Source organism: Mesocricetus auratus, unplaced genomic scaffold, assembly GCF_017639785.1.
Source record: "Mesocricetus auratus isolate SY011 unplaced genomic scaffold, BCM_Maur_2.0 Super-Scaffold_100011, whole genome shotgun sequence".
Lineage (NCBI taxonomy): Eukaryota > Metazoa > Chordata > Mammalia > Rodentia > Cricetidae > Mesocricetus > Mesocricetus auratus.
In genome coordinates, this window is record NW_024429195.1 from 44,914,121 (window position 1) to 44,936,620 (window position 22,500).

General features: G+C 53.0%; 4 protein-coding genes across 5 annotated transcripts; 2 read left to right on the forward strand and 2 right to left on the reverse strand.

Moving 5' to 3' along the window:
• Positions 1-12: 12 nt before the first annotated feature.
• On the forward strand, positions 13-3,266 carry Tspan31 (tetraspanin 31). 2 transcript variants are annotated; one of them, XM_040754770.1, is made up of 6 exons: positions 18-206; positions 780-947; positions 1,431-1,511; positions 1,813-1,941; positions 2,308-2,421; positions 2,509-3,266. In XM_040754770.1, exons 1-6 carry the CDS (start codon positions 144-146, stop codon positions 2,581-2,583), a joined length of 630 nt encoding a protein of 209 aa, XP_040610704.1. In that variant the 5' UTR covers positions 18-143; the 3' UTR covers positions 2,584-3,266. The 2 variants fall into 2 exon arrangements, with proteins under 2 accessions (XP_040610705.1, XP_040610704.1); XM_040754771.1 differs by lacking the exons at positions 780-947; positions 1,431-1,511 and having other exon boundaries at positions 13-206.
• A 134-nt stretch (positions 3,267-3,400) lies between these two features.
• On the reverse strand, positions 3,401-6,649 carry Cdk4 (cyclin dependent kinase 4). The gene is made up of 8 exons (XM_005079778.4): positions 6,485-6,649; positions 5,814-6,048; positions 5,537-5,672; positions 5,256-5,423; positions 5,006-5,115; positions 4,370-4,420; positions 4,103-4,238; positions 3,401-3,623 (listed from the first exon to the last, which is right to left on the reverse strand). Exons 2-8 carry the CDS (start codon positions 6,029-6,031, stop codon positions 3,531-3,533), a joined length of 912 nt encoding a protein of 303 aa, XP_005079835.1. The 5' UTR covers positions 6,032-6,048; positions 6,485-6,649; the 3' UTR covers positions 3,401-3,530.
• Positions 6,650-11,174: 4,525 nt separating this feature from the next.
• On the forward strand, positions 11,175-15,595 carry Marchf9 (membrane associated ring-CH-type finger 9). The gene is made up of 4 exons (XM_005079834.3): positions 11,175-11,630; positions 12,628-12,783; positions 13,305-13,497; positions 13,732-15,595. Exons 1-4 carry the CDS (start codon positions 11,274-11,276, stop codon positions 14,064-14,066), a joined length of 1,041 nt encoding a protein of 346 aa, XP_005079891.2. The 5' UTR covers positions 11,175-11,273; the 3' UTR covers positions 14,067-15,595.
• A 1,934-nt stretch (positions 15,596-17,529) lies between these two features.
• On the reverse strand, positions 17,530-22,449 carry LOC101840476 (25-hydroxyvitamin D-1 alpha hydroxylase, mitochondrial). The gene is made up of 9 exons (XM_021232792.2): positions 21,925-22,449; positions 21,154-21,344; positions 20,564-20,766; positions 20,276-20,476; positions 20,024-20,196; positions 19,649-19,821; positions 19,402-19,480; positions 18,805-19,002; positions 17,530-18,477 (listed from the first exon to the last, which is right to left on the reverse strand). The coding sequence occupies exons 1-9, from the start codon at positions 22,117-22,119 to the stop codon at positions 18,364-18,366; spliced, it is 1,527 nt and encodes a 508-aa protein (XP_021088451.1). The 5' UTR covers positions 22,120-22,449; the 3' UTR covers positions 17,530-18,363.
• Positions 22,450-22,500: the final 51 nt, after the last annotated feature.

The window sequence follows — 22,500 nt, forward strand, 5'->3', positions numbered from 1 at the left end:
CAGGGGTGGGACGGTGCAGGCGCAGAGAATTGGTTTGGCTGCCTTGGATTTAAAGCGATAGAAGCTGTTGGAGTGCTACACGACGGTCCCCGATACCCTCCCCTCAAGTCCTTGGGGCCATTTGGGTCCCCAGAACTGGGGAGATGGTTTGCGGCGGATTTGCCTGTTCCAAGAATGCGCTGTGCGCTCTCAACGTGGTTTATATGGTGAGGTTTTGGAGGTGGGGAAAGCTCTGGGGCGGAAAGAATGGGGAGAATTTCTAGGGGACTTCCGGTGGGGAGAGGGGTTTACTGGGGGTTCTAGGAAGCTTCCTAGAAACTTCCGGCGAAGAGGGAATTCCTGGGTACTTCTGTGGAAGAGGAGAGACTTCCGGTGACGAGGGGCCTTGTTTGGTGGTGGGAAGGGGTGTATGGAAGACTGCGGGCCTACAGGTCCAGTCTCCACCGGTTCCTTCCCAAAATAGAGACGCCGGACAACCCTAAGGAGTGTATCCCGAGACGCTACTGCCATTGCCCTACTATCCCAGATATTCCCTGTTACTTACGAAGCGTGCCCAGGGATGAGTAGCTCTGAAAGCACACCTCCGTTGCTTACCCTACTTAGTTCACGTTCCTTAGTAATAGCCTTTGGCGGTGCTGCATGCTCGAGTTCTTTGGTGATGACAGGGTCTCGTTATGTAGCTAGCACAGGCTAGCCTGAACTTTGCTGTGGTTTGCAGGGATTACAAGTGTGAGCCACCACACCAGGCTGAAATGTATTCTACTTTCTGTTTCTTGCAGCTTGTGGGCTTATTGCTCATTGGCGTGGCTGCCTGGGGCAAGGGCCTGGGTCTGGTGTCCAGTATTCATATCATTGGAGGAGTCATTGCGGTGGGAGTCTTCCTTCTCCTGATTGCAGTGGCTGGGCTCGTGGGTGCTGTTAACCACCACCAAGTGCTGCTCTTCTTTGTATCCTGACCTGGAGTGATTGGGGTCCCCGGGCAGGCTTTTCCTAAAAGGATTTGGGAACCTCTGTTCTTACTCTGTAATTCACAGAAGTTGATGTTTTTGTTCTCAACTCGATAAAGCTAGTTTTAGGAACCGAGAAAGGCCTTGAACTCTGTCCCCTTGCCTGCCACATTGCAGTTACAAATTACACTGGGTGAGGTCTTAAAAACACAGAAAATTGGGATCATGCTACATAATCCTGGCTAGCCTGGCACTCACACCAGAATGGCCTTCACACTGAGATACTTTTTTTTTTTTTTGGTTTTACGAGACAGGGTTTCTCTGTTTTGGAGGCTGTCGGTCCAGCCTGGCCTCGAACTCGCAGAGATCCGCCTGCCTCTGCCTCCCGAGTGCTGGGATTAAAGGCGTGCGCCACCACCGCCCGGCTCACGCTGAGATACTTTAAATGGAAACTAAATCTTTTTTGCCATAACTGCTTCTCAGTACATGATCATCCTCGGCCTGGTCTTCATCTTCCAGTTCGGAATCTCTTGCTCGTGTCTGGCTATTAACCGAAATAAACAGGTGAGGCAGTGATGCCTTTTCCAGTCCTAGCTTGCTGTCTCCCCCTTTAAAGCTCTAGTAACCTGACCTTTCCACACCTTCATCCTTGGGTCCACGACTTCAGAGACGTGTGCTTCCTCTGACATGAATGGTTAACTCCCCAGGATGTAGTCAGAGAACCTGAAAGACACTTGGCACTGTCTGTGACCATGGCATGTCGTCCTGTTTCTGGGGGACGCTGATTGCCCTTGCTAGAATAGGCCATTGAAGCATGTGAACTGAGTGTGTATTGTAGGGACATCTGCCTGTCTGTATACTCTAGATGGATGTCATCAATGCATCTTGGTGGGTCATGAGCAACAGTACCCGGCATGAATTGGAGAGAAGTTTTGACTGCTGTGGCTTGTTCAACCTTACAACACCGTACCTACATGATACTTCCTGTGGCGCAGTAAGTTGAAGTGTGGGGAGTGCAGCTAAGAGGAAATGGGTGAGGGCCATGCCTCAATTTGAGTGGTGAGCCATGAACCGGGCTACAAGAATTTAGCCAAATGGGACTACAGTCTGGGAACCGTTCAAATGTCAGTTCTTTTTTTTTTTTTGAGACAAGGTTTCTCTGTGGCTTTGGAGGCTGTCCTGGAACTCGCTTGGTAGTCCAGGCTGGTCTCGAACTCACAGAGATCCGCCTGCCTCTGCCTCCCGAGTGCTGGAATTAAAGGCGTGCGCCACTAACGCCCGGCTAATGTCAGTTATTTCTGGGGACATTGTGGCTAGTTGGATGGGGTAGGCTAGCAGCTTTGCATTGTTTTGTTTTCAGATGTGTAAAACCAGGAGTTCTACATGCCAGATGTGTGGAGAGAAGTTCCTCAAACATTCAGACGAAGCCCTGAAAATCCTAGGTGGTGTTGGCCTCTTCTTTAGCTTCACAGAGGTAATGATTCCCCTTTCCTTCAGGCAGACACCCATAAGCCGTAAACCCCAAGATCCAAAATAACTTTGCTCTCTCTTTCTCCTGTAGATCCTCGGTGTTTGGCTGGCAATGAGATTCCGGAATCAAAAAGACCCCCGAGCCAACCCCAGTGCCTTTCTATGATTTCTCATCCTCCAGATAGGGTCTCTGAAGCTTAGGCTGGTCTCCTACTTGCTATGCAGCCAAGGATGACCTTGAGTCCTGGATTCCCCCTGCCACAGCTTCCTAGTGGTGGGATTACGGGTCTGTCACCACTCAGCAAGTCTCTGGATCTTTGGCTTGTTTTAAAGAACCTAACCCTACACTAACCCCGATCAAGTGGTTGGTTAGACTTTTGTTTTCACAAATTTTGATGGGAAAGGAAAACTTACTCTCCCCAGGAGAATATAGAAGCATAGATGGAAGCTTGTCCTAACTGTCCCCCCACCCCCCTTAGACACCCTAGCCTGGCTCCAAGGACAAATCAGAAAGTACCAGGGGAAACAACTTTCTTGGGGGGAGGGGGTGTCAGGGCTATATATAGCCCAGGGCCTCACACATACTAGGCAAGTGTTTCTACCACAGAACAGAAGACTTATTATCCAGGAGGGACCCAGAGTGAAGCAGTGACTTAAAACTAAAGCCGTTTTAACTGAATGTTCAGAGAAAGGATCGAAAGATCTTGTCAGCCAAATAGCTGGATTGCCCGTCTAGGTCCTGTGTGACAGCCTATAGATGTTGTAGAGAACCCTCTTTCAAGTGGGCTCTCAAACCTCCCAAAGGCAAACCCAATCAGAAAAACATTAAAGGGGAAAAAAAAGACCGTATTACTTTGTCTTTTTTTTTTTTTTTTTTTGCTGTATAAAAAAGATCCCAGTATAAATCAGGGAGGGAAGAAGACAGAGACACCCACCCTTTAGTGTAAAGAAACGGAGGGCAAGAAGACAAACCTCACAAGGAGGAGGGGGAATGCCATTTAAGGGTTAAAATATTCTCTGTAAAAAACTGGAGGTGTCTCCACAGCCCCAGAGGAAGGCACAGGTTGAGGTTTTCGAAGCCGCTTCCAAGGAGAGGAGAGGTGGCTACTCTTCTCACTCTAGGTCACTCTCTTCCTTGTGTAGGTAAGAGTGCTGCAGGGCTCGGAAGGCAGAGATCCGCTTATGTGGGTTAAAAGTCAGCATCTCCTAAGAGGGGAGGCAAAGGTTAAAAACCAGCCAAAGGGGATGATGCCCACCCCAGCAAAGCTGTGCAGTGTTTCCTGCACCCTGCTGGCCACTCATAGTAGCAGGAAAAACTACAGCCTGTCCACTAACTAGATCTTGGTTCCACAATGGCCTGGGCCCTGAACAACTAAATTACTGATTCCTCTCTGTGTGCATGTTCATGTCTGTGCCAACACAGAGATCAGGTCAGGATAGTCTGGAATGCCAGTACTTCCCCTCTGCCTTGTTTGAGTTTCTTGTCAGCGCTGTATTTACCAACTATCTGACCTGTGAGCTTCCAGGGAATTCTATCTCCGCCTCCCATTTGGTTTAAGAGACACTACAGAAGCTCGATGATACACATAGGTTTTACATGGGTTCCGGGGATTCGAACTCAGGTCCTCACACTTAGGTCCTAAGAGCTTTACCATAGAGCGACCTCCCTGGCCCATGCCCAGTACCAGCAGCAGCTGAGCTCCAGATTCCTCCATCTCTGGCACCACCGACTGCACCGGCCGCGGCTCTCTGGGGGAAAAGGCCCCTCGGGGCAGGGATACCTCTCTGGGCCAGTCATCTTCTGGGGGTAATCCAATGAGACTGCAGGGATAACACAACTCTGGTCAGGGAGGCTTTTTCCAGGTTCCATCTCCAGGGCCAGCTGCTATCTGGAGCTGAGCATAAACGGAACTAAGAATGGGGAATTTCCTTCCCCTTTATTGGACACTTACTCAAAGATTTTGCCCAACTGGTCAGCTTCAGAGTTTCCACAGAAGAGAGGCCTAAGGCAGAAAAATATTCAAAGTATATATTATTTCAAAAGCAAGGGCATGATAACGGCAATGTGGCTCAGACTAGAAAGGATGGAGGGTAAAGGAACACAGAGTTCCTAATTCCAAGACGTTTCAGCAGAGTTGCCTGTTATCGTTTCTGGTTTTAGGCAAGTTGGTGAACATGAACAGGATAGGCCGGGACTATAGCCGGGTGGCAGGGCACATGCCTGATAAATATAGGAGCCTAAGTTGGGCGTCCAGCACCATATGTACAAAATGGTCAAGAACATGTCTTGTAAAAGACCCAGGGGCGGGGAGTGTAGTTTAGTGGTACAGAGCATTTGCCCAGTGTATATGCAGTTCTGATTTCAACCTCTAATACCATAAATAATACCAAAAGATTTGTGGACCTGAAGGCGGCTTAAGACCTCCAAACCCTGAGCCAGGTGGTGGCGGCAGCGCTTGCCTTTAGTCCAGAACTAAGGAGCAGAGGCAGGTGGATCTCTGAGTTCAAGGCTAGCCTGGTGTACAGAGGGAGTCACAGGACAGCCAGGGCTACCCTTTCTCGAAAACAAAAAGTTTCAAGCCCCATACTTTCGACGAAACATCTCTGCAAAGATGCAGCCAACACTCCACATGTCCACGGGTGTTGCGTATGTTGACTGCAGAAGAACTTCAGGGGCACGGTACCAGAGAGTAACAACCTAAAGAGAAGAAGAGAAACGACGTGAGGCTCCCTCTCCCGAGTCAGAGCTGCTGGGCTTTGAGAAGGCCGAGCACAAGATGCCTCAGCACCTACGGGAAATCCAGTCGCAACCCATCAGCCTGCCATCTTGCCACTCACCACAGGTGTCAGGGCCATCTGGTAGCTGTAGATTCTGGCCAGGCCAAAGTCAGCCAGCTTGACTGTCCCATTACTTGTCACCAGAATGTTTTCTGGTTTCAGGTCTCGGTGGACAATGCAATTTGCATGAAGAAAATCCAGGCCACTTAGGAACTGTCGCATCAGGTCCTGGTTTTGAAGGAGAAAGCAGAAAACACGGGACACCATGTACCACGCTCCAAATCTCCAACAGTTGCTACCACAAAGACCCCAATCCCCCTCCCACCGTGCAGCCCGCTCACCTTAATGGTCTCGACTGGCAAGCCTGGTGGGGGTGCCTTGTCCAGGTACGTCCTCAGGTCCTGGTCTATATGCTCAAACACGAGGGTGACCTTGATGTCTCGATCAGTTCGGGAGGTAGCACAGACATCCATCAGCCTGACAAAAATAAACGGTCGTCAGCCGATCAATGTCCTTTGTTCCGACGTGGCCTCTGGATTGCTAGGGTCCCACTCCCGACGACCACACCCCTGGTTTACAGATCTTATTCTTTCTTCCCCACTCCCAATCAAACCTCACCGTACAACATTGGGGTGCTCGAAGGCCTCCAACCTCCTCAGTAAGGCCACCTCGCGGACTGTGCTGATGGGAAGGCCCCCTCCAGCTCCCCCTCCGTTGGGAACTCGCACACTCTTGAGGGCCACAAAGTGGCCACTGTGGGGATCTCGGGCCTTGTACACCGTCCCATAGGCACCGACACCGATTTCAGCCACCGGTTCATAGCGGGAGGTAGCCATTCTCGGAGCAGGGAGATCTACAATCACAGAGGCTTCTATGACCAATCCCTCCTTCCTTCACAGCTCGGAGGGGGATGACCCAGCAGTAACAAAGGAATTCCTGCCCACGACCGCACCAACACAGCCCCCATCCCCTCCCTTCACGCTGCCAGAGTGCCGCGCCTCAGGTAACACAAAAGACTGTCCCACCGAGCCCTCCAGCCACGTGATGTCCCGGAGGGGCAAAAAGAATGCATTCCTCCCGGGGGGGGGGATCGCACCGGGCACAAAGAAGATCGGCACACTGCACGGCGTGGGCATCGAAGGTTGCACACTTTATTCCCTAAAATCACACGCTGGCCCGCGACCACAAAGGCCCCGCTTCCCGCCCTTAGGCCACCCTTCCACAACGAGGGGATCGATGGGGTGGTGGCGGGGCGCCGGGCCCCCATCCTTGCAGGCGGCTGCACTCACCTCTCGCCCGGCCAAGAGCTGCGGAGGTGGCCCCTTATCTGGGCCCGGGAGCCGGTTCCTGCGGCGCCATACACCGGGGATCGGTCCCGGGCAGCAGGACGCTACGGGCCAGACCATAGACACGGGCCGCGAGCTAGAGAGGCCCCCCCTCACCCCCACCCTCCCCATGTGACCAGCAGTCAGAGAGGCGCGCGGAAACCGGGGAGGGGGGGGAGGGGGAGGGAGGGGGCGGGGCGAACGCCGGACGTTCGCGGCGGACACGTGGTCTCCATCCATCCATCCATCCCCATCCATCCATGCATGCATGCATGCGCAGTGGATGACCTGGGAAATGGGTGGGAGGGGGCGGGGACGCAGCGCGACCACGTGATCTGTTGCTATCCCACGTGACCTAGGCTCTGCGCTGGGAAGCAGAGGCGTGGCTACGCCGTGTGCCACGTGACCCGCTGCCAGTCTCTGACTGCCGAGGGGGGTGTGTGGGGGCGAGGGAGGGTGGAGCACTATGCGGTGCTATGGCAACCGGGCCAGCCAGCTCCCAACACTGGGCTCAAGGCCGAGCCTGTGCGCATCTCTCGTCTCACTCCTTGTCTGTACGTGGGCGGGGAGGTCGGGGTGCAAGTGGGTGATCCTGGTACCAGAGATGGGACTGTCAAATTTTCTACTCCAAAGCCATGGGGATGGAGCGTTCGTATACTGTGCCTTCCTTTTACTCATTCATTCAACAAAAATTTTACTAAGGGCTCCCTTCCAGTTGATATGCGATGTTTTTGTTGTGGTGTCTCAGCCACTCGCCCTTTGCAGTAATGGTAAGGATATCTAATGTAGGCAAGTGTGGCCCCTTATGAAACAAGGAGTAGATGATTCCTACTCGAGGAGGAAACTAAAAGATGGACAGCAGAATTAATATACTCAGTCACTGTATGGGAAAAGTGGCAACATAATGCCCTCCACTCATCCAACTTGCAAACCTCCCTGGGAATATCAAAAGCAGCAATGAGTTATTGGAAATAAGGGTGCTTGATCTGTTTGTTTGGTTGGTTTTGTTTTTTCAGACAGGGTTTCTATCTGTAGAAGCTGGCCTGGAAACTCACACAGATCCGCCTGCCTCTGTATCCCAAATGCTGGGATTCTGAGATTAAAGGCATGTGACACTACCGCCCAGCAGGGTGCTTGATTTTAAAAGGCTCTTAACGCCAAGATTCTGTATTCTGTTACATATGTATGTGATTGTGCACACGAACAGACTAAACGGTGAGCAAACGTGTACTAGGGTGGTCACAGACACCACTTCAGACCACCACGTTGCCTGAGAACGTTTTGTGTCCCTCTGCAAACCTGGGACTCCTCATTGGTGTCACATTCCTTTTTATTTTCAGTGCAGCTTTCTTAGAGCTACTCTTGCCCGTAGTGATAATTCCCAAGTGTCTGTGTCCACAGAAATCTAGGTAGACAGGTAGATTTGGCATTCGTTGTGTTGTGGGCTCCAAGTCCTTTATTGTCTCCCACCATTTGGGGAAATAAAGGACCATGTACCCATCTGTGAGAAACTGTCTAAAATCTACAGCTGTTTTTGTTTTTGTTTTTGTTTTTGTTTTTGTTTGGTTTTTCGAGACAGGGTTTCTCTGTAGCTTTGGAGGCTGTCCTGGAACTCACTTTGTAGACCAGGCTGGCCTCGAACTCACAGAGATCCACCTGCCTCTGCCTCCCGAGTGCTGGGATTAAAGGCGTGTGCCACCAACGCCCGGCCTACAGCTGTTTTAAAATTGTATTTTAGCCAGGTGGCAGTGGCTCATGCCTTTAATCCCAGCACAGAGGAGGCAGAAGCAGGCTGATCTGTGTGACTTTGAGACCTCCTTGGTCTATAGAGCTAGTTTAGGATAGCCAAAGCTACACAGGGAAATTCTGTCACAAAATAAAATAAAATTGGTTTTTTAAGCTAGGGATTGGTGTCAGTGTTTTCTTGTGTGGTAAGCATACGTTCAATCCCTGTGCTATGCTCCCAAACACTAAACTCTGAAATCATATTTGACTCAGAATAGCTGAAGCTGGTCTTAAGCTCACAGCAATCACTGTGCGTTAGCTTCCTATTGCTGTTTTCACAGACATGAGCAGCTACTGTGGAATTTTGTTTTGATGAGTAAGGTGTCGTATAGCCCAGGTTGGCCTTGGAATAGGCATGTAACTAGGCAAGCCTCAAATGCTTGGTTGCTGGGTCCTACTGTTTCATCTCCCAGCACTAAGGATAGTGGCATGAATCACAATCAATTTCTTTTCTTCTCTTATTCTCTTCCTCCTCCTCCTCCTTGTGTCTCGCCATGTAGCCCAGGCTGGCCTACTTTGAGGACTTCAGAGACTCTGCTTTGAAGTCCAAGTGCTTGGATTCCAGACCTGAGCCACCACACCCATCTCGAAAATATTTTATTACCTGATTTGTCATGTATTCCATTCTAACCTCTATTCTTTCTTTTCTGATTGAGAATGTACCAGTGGTGGGACACATGTTTTAATTCCAGAAGGGGTGTGGGAGGCAGAGGCAGGTGGATGGTCAGCCTGATCTATTTAGTGAGTTCCATGTTAGCCAGGACAATCAAACTGTCTGAGAGGGGTGTGGAGAGTGGATGTATATGTACACACACACACACACACACACACACACACACACACACACACACACACACGAATGTCATTTTAACAGTATAGACTCAAAAATTAACATAAATCATAATCAAGGACAAAATGGACGGCACATCAGGCAGATTTCCTCCTTTTTGGGGGAGGGAGGTTTGAGGCGGGGTTTCTCTGTGGCTTTGGAGGCTGTTCTGGAACTAGCTCTTGTAGACCAGGCTGGTCTGGAACTCACAGAGATCTGCCTGCCTCTGCCTCCCGAGTGCTGGGATTAAGGGGACGCCACCACAGTCCCCTTAGATTTCTTCTGCTGCTCTACTGCTTCTTGCTGCCAAGGAGACTGAAGAAAAATATCAGAGCCTAAATTGGCTAAGTGGCTGGAGAAGTGGGTGTTCCATTGGCTACATTCATAGTGCTGTTTGGGGATTTTAGCTTTCTGAAAGGCTAAGTGTCTGTGAACTTGTTAAACTCGCAACACTGTTTTGTTTTTTGCTTTGTTTTGCTTTTTCCCCTGAGGCAGGGAAAGACTCATTGTGTAGACCAGGCTGGCCGCAAACTCTCAGAGATTGCCTGCTTCTGCCTCCCGAGTGCTGGGATTAGAGGCCATCAATGGACCGGCTTTATTTATTTTTGCTTTTTTGTTTGTTTCGTTGGTTGGTTTGGTTTTCCCAATACAGGTATTACCTGCTTCTGTGCCTCTTATATGAGCACACTGCAGTTTGCTGTCCTCACAGGAAAAACTATCTTCTTTGTTTAACTCACAGACTCCCCCCTCCCCATTCATCAGTCCTGGACATTTTGCAGAAACACGACTGCCTTCGATACCACTTTCCAGTGAGGAGTCTCAATTTGGCAATCTATCCCTGGTTCGACTTGCTCATCCCCTCCTGTCTCTGTTAATTACTCTTTTACTAATTAATTTTTTTCTCAGTGTTTTTGACCCGGTGGGTTCCCCGGGAATCCTTTTCCCTCAGCTTCACAAAGAGGCTGAGAGGAAGGGTGTAAATATAAAGCTGAAAAAAAAAACTGATAGGCTGGTAGTACCTCTAGGGGTCAACTTGAAACAAAGATTTAAGCGTGTATGTGTGGCATTCACTCCAGAGTAGTGGAGCTGAGGGCGGGGGCGGGGGGGGGGTAGCAAGAAAGACACACCTATCCCTTTGGCATTCCTGTTTCTGCTCACACACCACCTTTACACATTGGAAACAATCGCTGGTTTCTCACACGGTCTGGTTCCATTCCTGCACACCACCATCTATCTCAGTCCCGCACCCGGCACCCTTTATAATCTTTTGTGTGTTACTAGGGTCCACCTCTTGCCCACTCAACTCTCGCACGCGTCCATAACCCCTTGCAGAGCTCTTCCTTTGCACGCTCCCATTGTGCACAGACCTCTGTGCCTCGTTACACCTGCAAGCCTTGGACGACTCACCTTCCAGCCTCACTCCCACCCGTGCGCGCGCGCACACACCTATTCTTCTCCCGGGGTACACACTCCCCTTCGTTGGCCACTCCCCTCCTCCCCTCCCTCCTTCCTTGTCTCGCACACTCGCCCCGCCCCTGGGGACACCTGCTCGTGCTGGGCAGGGCGGGGATGCGCAGCCGCGGCCCCTTCTCCTCCGCTCCCCCCTCCCCGCCCCACCCCTCCCTCCATCCCTCACCGGCTCCCCGGCTCCCGCCCCGCCCGCCCGCCGCTCCGGGGGGGTCTCCGCCGCCGCCGCCGCCGGAAGGAGCCGCCATTTGCCACCGCCGAGCGCACGGGCCGAGCCGAGCCGGATCCGGGAGTCGGAGCGGGACTGGGGCCGGGAGCACGGCGATGGGGGGCGGCCCCGCCGCAGGAGGACCGGGGCGCGTAAGCCCCGGCGCCCGGCCGGCTCCGGACCCCGACCCGCGGGGCGCGGCACCCTGAGCCCCTTCCCCGCCCCCTGCCCCTGCCCGGGCCATGCCTGCCCACCCTGCCGACCCCGGGCTGACGGCCCTCTCGGCCCCGCGAGCCCTGTAGCCCCGGCGGTGGCAGCAGTGAGCGGCGCTTGCAGGCCGCGGAGACCCCGGCCCGGTCCGGCGCTCCCGCGCGCGCCCCCTTCCCGGCCTTGTCCTCGCCCCTCCCCCCGCCGCCCGGGAGCCCCCCTCGCTCGCCGCCCCCCGGCCCCCCGGCGCCCGGACGATGCTCAAGTCTCGGCTCCGCATGTTCCTGAACGAGCTGAAGCTGCTGGTGCTGACGGGCGGGGGGCGGCCCCGGGCCGAGCCGCAGCCCCGGGGGGGCGGGGGAGGCGGCTGCGGCTGGGCGCCCTTCGCTGGCTGCTCCGCCCGGGACGGCGACGGCGACGAGGAGGAGTACTACGGGTCGGAGCCGCGGGTCCGGGGCCTGGCCGGCGACAAGGAACCGCGGGTCGGACCCCCGCCACCGCCGGCGCCGCCGCCGCCGCCCCCAGGCGCGCTGGACGCCCTGTCTCTCAGCAGCAGCCTGGACAGCGGGCTCCGAACCCCCCAGTGCAGGATCTGCTTCCAAGGCCCGGAGCAGGTCAGGCTCGCCCGCCCGAGCACCTGGCTGGGCTGGGCTGGGCGGGGAGGGGTGGGGGCGCGCACCTGGGGTGTCCGCGGAGACCGGAGCAGGGGGCGGGGCCTGGGGGAGCTGGGCGGGACCCAGGACCCCGAGTGGGAGTGGGGTGAGCTTGGCCTGGATGGAGACTCCTGGAGTATGTCAAGATTGGAGTAAGGGAGAGTCGGGGGCTCCCAGGATGGGGTGGGGCTCTCTCGTAGGAGGACTCAGGCTCTCTGTCACCCATCATCAGAAGCAGTTGTCCGCACCTGCTCCCCTCACCTTAGTTAGGGTCGTCTCCATCAGCTGAGGGAGCCTTTTCTTTCCGAGGTGGGCTGAAAGGAGAGCACATTTGTGCGCACCTTGAGGGGAGGGGCCAGCCAGGACCCTGCTCCACCCAGCATTTCCTCTGGGGAGGCACTTTTTGCTTCCATCCTGCAACTTTCCACCTCATTCTTAAAGACCCTTTGTTTAATTTGATAGGTAAAGTTGTCCCGGGACAGTGCCGGAGGGCGTCTCTGTGCAGTGAGAAATGACTGCTTGACTAAAGGGAAACATGTTACACTCTTGCCCCTAGAATGTCTCCCCATTTCAGTGTGGGAACCACGGTGGGTTTTGTCCATCCCAGTTGGCACCAGATCTGTGTACTGAAGTACGTGGAGTGGGTGAAGGAAGGCACAGCTCAGCCGCTCCCTCTAGATCCTAGGGAGAGGTCCCCCCTCTAAGCTGTCTTAATCACCTTTGCAGTTTCTAGGAAAGGGAAGACGCGGCCTTCCCTCCCACCCCAAATTTAATCCCTTTGGTTGGATAAGTTTTTCTCGATCTCTGACTTTTATACTGCGGCCTTGGCCTCTTGCTGTTCTTTGGGTAAAAAGACTGAGTTTTTAAATGTATGTGGTGTAAGCGGTTTTCTCTCCAGGCGTACAGCAGAAAGGGTCCGGGTGATGATGGCTGACGGCCCTCCCCTCTCTTCCTCCAGGGGGAGCTCCTGAGCCCTTGTCGCTGTGACGGCTCAGTGCGCTGTACACACCAGCCCTGCCTCATCCGCTGGATCAGTGAGAGAGGCTCCTGGAGCTGTGAACTCTGCTACTTCAAGTACCAGGTCCTGGCTATCAGCACCAAGAACCCGCTGCAGGTGAGGTACCAGGAGAGGACTCAGAATGGGCGAAGGCCTAGTTTATCTTATTAACTGTTTTCCCGAAGCCACCTCCCTCCACCATTATGGCATTCCAAGCTCCTTACGTTGTGGCCCTATTCTAGGGAACCTAGAACAATGGGGGGAAGATAATGTTAATGATGATAGTGAATATACTCTGTTTCCTGTATGAGATTTGCTGTTTATTAACTCTTTTAACTAGGTACCCTTTAGAAACAAGGGCACTTACACCTGTAGAGACTAAAAAGACTTGTGGAGTTAAGAGATGGAGTTAAGATTGGAGTGCCAACCTGTACATTTGGGCTTCAAAGCACTTGTCCAGTCCTGCCTTCCTAGACCAGTGGTGGTAGTCCCATCGTAGGTTAGATAGGGACATGGAGAAGACAGGTGTTTAGTCCTGTCTGAAGAGTTTAGGGAGACTCTGGAGTCTTCGCTTCAGGGTGGCCCCATCACCCCACTGCCCTTCCTGTGACTTTTTGGAGCATCTTTCTCCCGTGCAGTGGCAGGCCATCTCCCTGACTGTGATCGAGAAGGTTCAGATTGCCGCCATAGTTCTGGGCTCCCTGTTCCTCGTCGCCAGCATCTCCTGGCTCATCTGGTCCTCACTCAGCCCTTCAGCCAAGTGGCAGCGCCAGGACCTGCTCTTCCAGATCTGCTACGGCATGTACGGCTTCATGGATGTTGTCTGTATAGGTGAGGACACAGATCTCTCCCTACCTGCTTAGCACCCTCCTTTACTCGTTCACCTAACTTCCTGCCCATCCTTTTCAGTTTCACTGCCAAAACCCCATCCTCAGAGACTGTTAGGGCTACCCTGGGGCCCCGCTCTCTGTAGCTGTCTTCTCGGTCTGCAGAGAGGAGTGCTCAAGAACCCACGGCCTATGTGTGGGTAGCAGTTCACCCCGTCTTCTCATTCCTCTCGTTCAGGCCTCATTGTTCACGAAGGCTCTTCTGTCTACCGCATCTTCAAGCGCTGGCAGGCAGTGAACCAGCAGTGGAAAGTCCTGAATTATGACAAGACCAAGGACATAGGAGGAGATGCAGGGGGAGGGGCAGCGGGGAAGCCAGGCCCCAGGACCTCACGGACCAGCCCCCCAGCCGGGGCCCCCAACCGGCCCCCAGCCGCCCAGCGCATGCGGACGCTCTTGCCTCAGCGCTGTGGTTATACAATCCTGCATCTCCTTGGACAGCTACGGCCACCAGATGCCCGGTCCAGCTCTCATTCAGGACGAGAGGTTGTCATGAGAGTCACCACAGTTTGACCTGGACTCCAGGGCCAGGGATCTCAAGTCAGAGTGGCAGCCAGAGACGAGCTCTCTTGGCTGCTGGAGGTACGACCTAGACAAGGTGTTTGGGGCACAGTGGCCCCACCACTGAGGATCTCTGTGGACAGCCTCAAGCTTGGAGACATTGTCTGACCTCTACTGCCCACGGGGTAGAGACACCTGGATGACATTCCAGCTCCCACCGACACCGCCTCACACTCATCTTGAGGATGGCCAGCAGGCAGGCGGGAAGAACAGCTTTTCTTCTTGGAGAGAACCATCTTTACCTCAGCTCTAGGGCCTCCAGTCCCCTGACTCCACCATGGTGACTTGGTAATGGGAGACCAGTGCCAGAATAAAAGGGGCTGTAGACCCCCCATCCCCCACCCCATGGCCACAGGGCATCTGGCAATAAGACTCGCAAACATTGACCTCCCGTTCCCTGCATGAGGGCGGGGGGGACTCCCCCCCTGCCCCACCCCCCATTGCATGGGGGAAGGGCATAAAGAATCATTTATATGCACGTGGAGACTCCTTTCTCATATGGGGCTTTTCTGAAGGGCTGGAGGGCATGGGGAGGTTCCTCAACATAGGTGCATTGGAGTTGGAGGAGGGCTCCTGCTTGCCCTGGACGGCTCACACTGGCTGCTAGGCCGTGGTGCTCAGAGGTGGCAGAGGACCCTGGACTGGCCACCTGTGAGTTACATGATTTAGAAAAAAAATCCTAGCTCCCCCCCCCCCACCTCAGAGACTGGGAATGAGGATAAATGAGGGATGAGGGGTTAAATGCTGCTACAAAAAAATTTGATAATGGTATAAAAGGAGCTCTGGACTGGTTGAGGGGTCCACTTATTTCAAGTAGTAGGTGGTATAGCAAATCCCAAAATCTGTTTGTTTTTTTTTTTGTTTGTTTGTTTGGTCAGATGTGGCACACAACGTTAGCAATTTGAGTGGCAAAATAGATACAGAAAGGAAAAGAGAAATAGACGCAGTGACTGTGCAGAATGGTGGTTATTGTAGGTACGATAAGGCTTTTGACCCTCCGAACATTGGACTTGGGGGATGCTGGAGCCACTCAGCTTGTTCTGAGAATGCCTGTGTTCTCTCAGTCCTTTCCAGGGACTGTGTCCCCTGCAAAAGTGGTGTGAGATGAACATGAACTCATTTAGAGTGACAAGGGAAGGAACCTCCTCCTTCGGTGTTAAGTCTTTAATGCCAGTTGAAACTGCGGCGGTTCAGGATCACACCCTTGATCCAGGTGTGCCCAGCTAGTGGTATTACTGGAAGGTCAATAGGAGGGCTGTTGTTTTGGTAAATGTGGGTCCGAGGGCTGGGGGTGTGGGTCAGTTGTAGAGTACTTGCCTGGTGTGCATGAGGTCCTGGGTTTAATTGCCATACCACCAAAAAAGTTATGTGGGCCAGTTTGAAGTTTGATCCTTCCTCCTTAAGCCTGGGGTCTGGGTATTATGTGAATGATGGTGTCTATTAAATGAACCATTCATGAGCAATTAAAAAATTCCTTCATACATTGCTGAAGTCAGATCCGGAGGCTTTTTTTTTTTTTTTTTTTTGGTTTGTCGAGACAGGCTTTCTCTGTGGCTTTGGAGGCTGTCCTGGAACTAGCTCTTGTAGACCAGGCTGGTCTCCAACTCACAGAGATCCACCTGCCTCTGCCTCCCGAGTGCTGGGATTAAAGGTGTGTGCCACCACCTGGCCCGGAGGCATTTCTTATTATTGGTCCTCTAATAGAAGTTTCTGCTTTGCCTCCTCTTGGGAAAGTTTGGAAAAAAAATGCTTGTCTCCTAACAGCCCATCTGCCCTTGCTCCATGCCTGTCCAGAAATGGGGTGGTGGTAGTGTTTTGTGCTTTGGCTGCTGTCCATGGTGCTGAGATCAGTTTCACTTGTGGGTGTAGGAACCGTGGCTGCGCTGGGTGAGGGGTCTGACTGTCTTTCAAGTGTGAGTGAGGAGGGTCCGGTGCTGAGCTCTCCAGATCGCTGGTAGGAAATTCTTCCAGAGACAGTCTCTATTTCCTCCCACCAGGGAATAGAGGGGTCAGACTTGATTGATTGCGTGTTAATGGAAGAGTTAGTGGCGATCAGATGGGGAACAGAAAACTAGTGATTGCTAATGTTTGTGCTGGCAGAAGGAACTTGGGTAGATAAGACACACATGGGACTTCTGGACCAAGCCGAGATGTTCCTCATGGTGGCTCTTCATGGAAGCTTGGGCACACTTAAGAACGCACACGTATGCGCGTGCGCACACACACATACACACACATCCATGTGCACTTTGAGACCCCAAGGCCCACTTTCCCCTCTCCTCTAGCACCAATGGTGCCTGTGGGCAGCTATCAATATAATCTCTTGCCTGTTTCCAAGTTTACACAGACCGTTGTCCAGGAGAGGGGTCATAGACACTGCTGCCTCTTCAAAGTAGCATTTCTGTCTAGTCACTGGTCAGCACAGGAGGGTCAATGCTTTATTGACTCCAGGGTAACAGGTCTCATCGCTTAGGCTATACTCTCCCTCCCGGCTCAGATCTGCTAAAGCGCAGGTATTTTATGTTTAAGTTGAACTTGGTGGTGGGTGAGCAGAAGCTGGTCCAGAGCATACAGGAGAGACGAGAGGGAGGAGTAAGGAATGTACAAAAACCTTGGTCTCTCCACAAGGCTTCTAGGCATGCCCTGCTTCTCTAGATCACGCGTGATTGGATCCCCACGGGAAATCCTGTGGTTAGGGAGCCATGTTTGGGATGGGGTAGAGGAAGTGTGAGGCAGCATCTACAACTAGCTAATTAGAGTGGGAGGGAGGGAAGGAGAAAGGCAAGTCCCAACATGGGAGGGTAATCTGGGAGCTGTACAGAGTGCTGAGACATCATTTGGATGGAGGATGAGTTAGTCTGGATATATCACAAGGGTTGGACTGTGTGCAGTCTAGGAGGGTGGTCAGAGAGTTTCGACTCAGGGAAACAGGTTCTCTTGGCCTGGCTCTTTCTGCCTCAGTGCTCCAGGGCCCCTGGTCACCTCCCATTCTGCCTTCATCCTGCCTGGCTGACTCCATTTTCCTGCCTGTATCCCTGTCTTTCTTTAAAGGGGGTAGAGTGGACATCCTAGGACGCCCTTCGATTCTGGCCATCCAGGTTCCAAAAGCTCTTTTCTAGCCATAGTCAAGCCACCTCTAACCCAAATCAGCAAAACCCTTAGCACCCAGACCCATTTTCCAACTTAGCTCCTCCACTTTCTATTCACCACCACCTCTTAATCTTCCAGGATGCCAGACTAGACTTGGCTGTTTCCACTAAGCATAGAAACATGCCTGGGTTTGTCACAAAACACTCTTCCAGACGATCATCTAGACCTCCCATTGTTGAGGGAGTTATTCCTAGGACCTGAGAAACCAAGGCAAGAGACAGAGGTCAGGGTCTTGCCAGGAGTGGGAGAAGAGTAAACCCAAAGCCAAGGAGTAAACATTTTATTTTAAAACTTAATAATATAATTTTTCAATATAAAAAAGAAGACAGACAAGGGGGATAGGATGGGGCAACCCAATAGATGGTTAGTAAAAAGTGGGGCAGACCCACTTGTGAGTGGCCAAAGAGCCAAGGGAAGCTTAAAAAATATGGTAAACTAGGCTAGGGCAGGTTCACTACCTAGGGGCAAGATTAAGAGAGAAAAGGGGCAGGGCAGACAGTTCACACTGAGAATGTCCATGGTGTCCTATAGTCAGAGATAGACCCTGACGGGAGGTATAGAGATTGATAAATCTGGAAGTGGTAGTTCATGGCTGTAACCCCAACACTTGGGGAGGCGGTAAAGAGGGTTGTGAATTCAAGGACAGTAGACCAATGAGGCTTCATCACTCACATACTTAGGAGAGACCCAACCAGGTGCACAGCAGATGCACAATCACTTAGCTCACGCCTCAGTAAATGCTTAGACAGCATGTCGGTGAACACAGTGTAAACTCCGGAGGAACGGGTTGAATCCCTCTCCAGGACACCCAGGGTTGTTAGGTAACATCCCAGTTGGTCCTTTAAGGATGTGTTAAAATCTCATGGCTTTAGGCCTTGCGGAATGACCAGGAGAACTACTGAGCAGGAGAAAGGAGCATGGGCTCTGTGAAGACCTGCTGAGTCAGACCAAGTACACGCTTTACACACAGGCCAGGTCCTGCTTCCTCAGGTTTGCTCGGCCAGGCAGGCCTCAAGGGAAAGTGTGCCTCTGGTGCCTAATAAAGAGTGTCCAGTTTGGAGAGAGAGAGGGCAGATGGCAACTTCTTCCTTCCATAGGACTATCTGTCTACAAACTGAAGGTTGATGCTCCTCTCGGGTACCAGGACAGTCCGGGTCATGGGTCTGACCGGGAGAGCACCTGGCTCAGGCAGCACCTCAAAGTGGGTCAATATCTAGGAAGGGAGGAAGAAGGTTATCACTATGGATGGGTCTAGAATGCATCCTTGATTGATAAAGGACATATTAGCATCAGAATGGCCATTGCCGGGATGGCATCTGTGACCAATAAGGGACTTCTTGGTCAATGAGGGCAGGCCCCGATTATGGAAGGGAAAATGATAGTCCAAATGTTTTTGCTTATACTCCTGACCTCTAATGGAATTGTCAGTGGAACTGTCTGCTGAGTCTTACCTGTTTCGCTATGTTTGTCAAAGGACAAGAGTACCCACGTTTATTGGGCCTTTCCAGTTGGGGAATGGTATAAGTTCTAGGCCACTCACCTGGGCCAAAGCCATTTGTAACTCAAGCTCTGCCAGGCGTCTCCCTATGCAGCTGCGTTTGCCAAAGCCAAAAGGAAGAGATGCAAATGGGTGGGGGGCTGGACCTTCCCCCAGCCATCGAGCTGGATTGAAAGAGTTTGGCTCTGGAAACTGAGCAGGGTCCCGTGAAGTGGCATAGTGACATAGAGAGACCAGTGTCTGGTGGGAAATAAATGCAAACGTTTCAGTCAGTAGCCAGGTTTTGTGTCCACACTTGCAATTCTAGCCCTCAGGAAACAAGAGGATGATGAGTTCAAGGCCAGCTGAGGCTATACAGCAAGATCCCATTTCAACACTCCTCCCCCTTGCCCCAAAAGCACCGAGTTATTGGCCTGAGCTTGAGAATGCAGGATGGGAGTCTGTGAAGAAGAGGATCTGGGGACTAGTTTAAAAATAGGTCCTGGCTGCTGGTGGAGAACTTTTTCTTTACTGCTCTATTATATCTTAGAAAGAGGTATCATGACTAAGGGGGGGCGGTCTGGAAAGGCTTTGGGGAGTGTCTGAGGATGGCTTGGACTGATGGGGGTAAGGAATGGCTTAGCAGAAGGATCTACTCACATTTTGGGGGATAATGTAGTCACCTAGGCAGATGTCTCTGTCTGGGACACGGGAATTCCCAGGTACTACAGGGTACAGTCTAGGTCACAAGACAAGATGGGTTCGTCAGGGTAAGGCTGGGGAGCTGGGCTCCCCCCCCCTCCTCCTCAGGGGTCGAGTTCTCTCTTCTCACTGGCTTCCGTCCTCTGTCAGCTGCTCCGGCTCTCCTCCAGCGTTTTCTCTAGTCCCTACGTTTCTCCCCCCTCACCTTAACACTTCTTTTATCACAGCCTTCAACAGGCGTAGCTGGGACAGAGCAGTGGCTTGGGGATGGGCACCCGAGCCAGGGGCCCGGGCAGCTGTGATCTCAGAGTGAAGAGCAGACTGGATTTCTGGGTGCCGGGACAGTTCGTAGAGCGTCCAGGAGAGCGTATTGGACACCTGCAGGAACAGGCGAGGTCATCTGAGGTGTTAGACATGGGAATCCCAGTGAGGGGGTAGCATGGGGGGGGCTGGTCAGGGACTAAAAAATTACTAAGGCCAAGCCTGGATACATGACCAGAGTGGATCCCCTGAATCAAAAAAGTGGCCCTGGAGTCAGGGGGCAATGACACTCTAAAAGTCGGACTAGAGTGACTCTCACCGTGTCCACTCCAGCCAGTAGTAGCTCTGTCACGTTCCCCACGATGGACTGGACAGACAACTTTTCCCGAAAAAGGAAGTGGGTTAAGTGATGACCACACAGCACGTCCTCCTCAGGCTTTCCCTGTCTCCTCACGGCTGCTTCGCCTTCTCTCTGTTCCACGTGCCTCTGGGCTGAGAAGGAAGGCAAGCTGATGCGCAGCTTTAGATACTCCAGCCCCCCCCCCCCCACACACACACTTCTGTGCATTACCAAAAGCAAACATCTGGTTCCAATCTCGGCAGAGGCGGGCCCAGGGTCCGGGTACAAGGCGGTGCATCCAGTTGGGCATTGCCATGGTCAAGAGTGTGGACACAAACACCGAGCCCACCGCATGGATGAAGGTCTCTGTGTCGGGAGGGACTTCAGCCTCTAGGCATCCCAGGCGCGAACCCAGCAGCACCGCGCCTATGCCTGGCCGGAAGGTGGCGCAGTCAGACACCAGGCGTCTAAGGACCCAATGCCACCTACACCTGTCCCAGACTCTGTTTTAGGATTCACCTTCTAGACCAAATTTGTAAAACTCTCCCGCCACGTCCAGAACTAGGTTGGGTGGCCCAGAGCCACGTCCCCGCTGGCGCCTCAGTCGTCGCACCAGGTCACGGACCACGTTGTCCAGAGTTCCAGCATAGCCAGCGGCTGCTTGAGGCCGGAGGAGTAGCGGGGCCAGGAGACTCCGGAGCCTCTGCCATTCTTCGCCATCCCTGCCCGGGTGGAGAGAGCGCGCATCAGAGGAGGTGAGCGTGTGTGGAAGACAGAAGTATTGCGCCTCTTCCCTCCGAGTGTAGAAAGCTGCTCCTGACCTTGCCCATCTTCCATCTCCCTTCCTCTTTACCGGGATGGGAGTGGCTCGCATTCCCATTCCATCCAGATGCCAGTACCCTGGCCCATCCCACGGGTTCCTAGGATTCTGGCCTCAAAAGTGGGGGGAGGGGCGAGAGGCTAGGACTCAGCAGTACAGACTGGAGAACCCGGAGATGCCAGAAGGTTGGAGGAAAATGCCCACCTTCCTCCAAGCCCATCTTGACTGGACATAGGAGTCGGACAGCGAATGGGGGACTGGAGGTCAGGGGGCCAGGGGGTTAACTCACGCTGTTAGCAATCCGCAAGCCCGCTGGTGGCGGCGACGGTGCTCTGCCCAAGATGAGAAGCTGCAGCGCTCGGGACAGAGACTCTCCTGTCTCAGCAACTGCTCCACAAGTGCTGGGGAGGCCACATACACTGTGCGAAGGGTTCCGAAGCTGCCGGACCATATCGGCCCATAGCGCGCAGCTCCCTGCACCTGAGAGAACCCGCACAGAAGACGTTTGAACACTTGGGAGGGTGACTGTCAGTCTGGCTGTGCCAAGGCCAAGGGCATTGGCTAGGCTCGGGAAAGAGGAGCTTTTCCCAGTGCCGGTCCAGATGTGGCTAACTTTTTCTTCCATCCCATGAAAGTTTGAGCGTGAATGGCAAAATAGAGGAACTTTGCATAATGCAGACATTGAGGACTTCTCTTTAGATATCTGGCTCTAGCCTAGGGGGAGCAGTTTCTTCAAGACTCCTCAAGACGAGCCTCCGGTAAGAAAAAAGGAACGCACAGCTTTAAGCCAGATCTGAAGGATAGCACATTGCTCTCACCCCTCCCGCATGCACTCTTGTCCTGGATCTGCAGGTTTTCCCGTCTATAAAGTGAGCGTACATCTCTTTGCCGGCTGTGGGAATAGACTGTGGGGTAGTAGAACCATCTCTAGTTCATGACCCACAGGTACTCATTCTCACTGTCCCTCCGTTCTGTCTGTGTTCGTCACTGTGGTCCTTTCTGCCATTTAAGCTAGTTCTCCAGGCTCAGTCCCACCAATGGTAACCACTGCCCGTCTTACCTGCAGTTCATGTAGCCTAGACAGCCCCCCTTTGCAGAAAAGTTCTGCCAGGAAGCCAGGCATAGAGGGCCCAGGGATGTCAGACAAACTCCGGAGACGGGAGTCAGAACCCCTGGAGGCCAGCGAGGCATCCAGCTGTGGAGGCAGGTGGACTCGATGGAGCACTCTGGATGCGAGCTTGACAGCCTGGGCCATGTTTAATGTTCAATGAGCCAGCCACACTCCTCTGGGGCATCTTTTGCCCTTGCCTGAACCCCTTTATAACCCTTGGCCCTAGAGGTGAGGACGCCCCTCTCCCGCTCTCCAGCCAATCCCTTTTGCAGGGTGGTCTGTGCAGGAACGCAGCACCCAGGAATGGTAGGCGGGGCTGGGGCTCTTGTGGGTTCGTGTGGTAAGCATTACATCAGAGCTGCCCCAGTGCTCCTCTTGCATTAATGCTTTGGTCCAGGGTGGCAGCCTAAGGTTCTTTTCCTGGGACAGGCTATTTTATGGGTTTCAGAAGCCAGTACCTCATATTCCCACCACCTCTCCGGGGGAGACAAGTCTCTTCAGGCCCATTCTTGGGAATTCTTCATT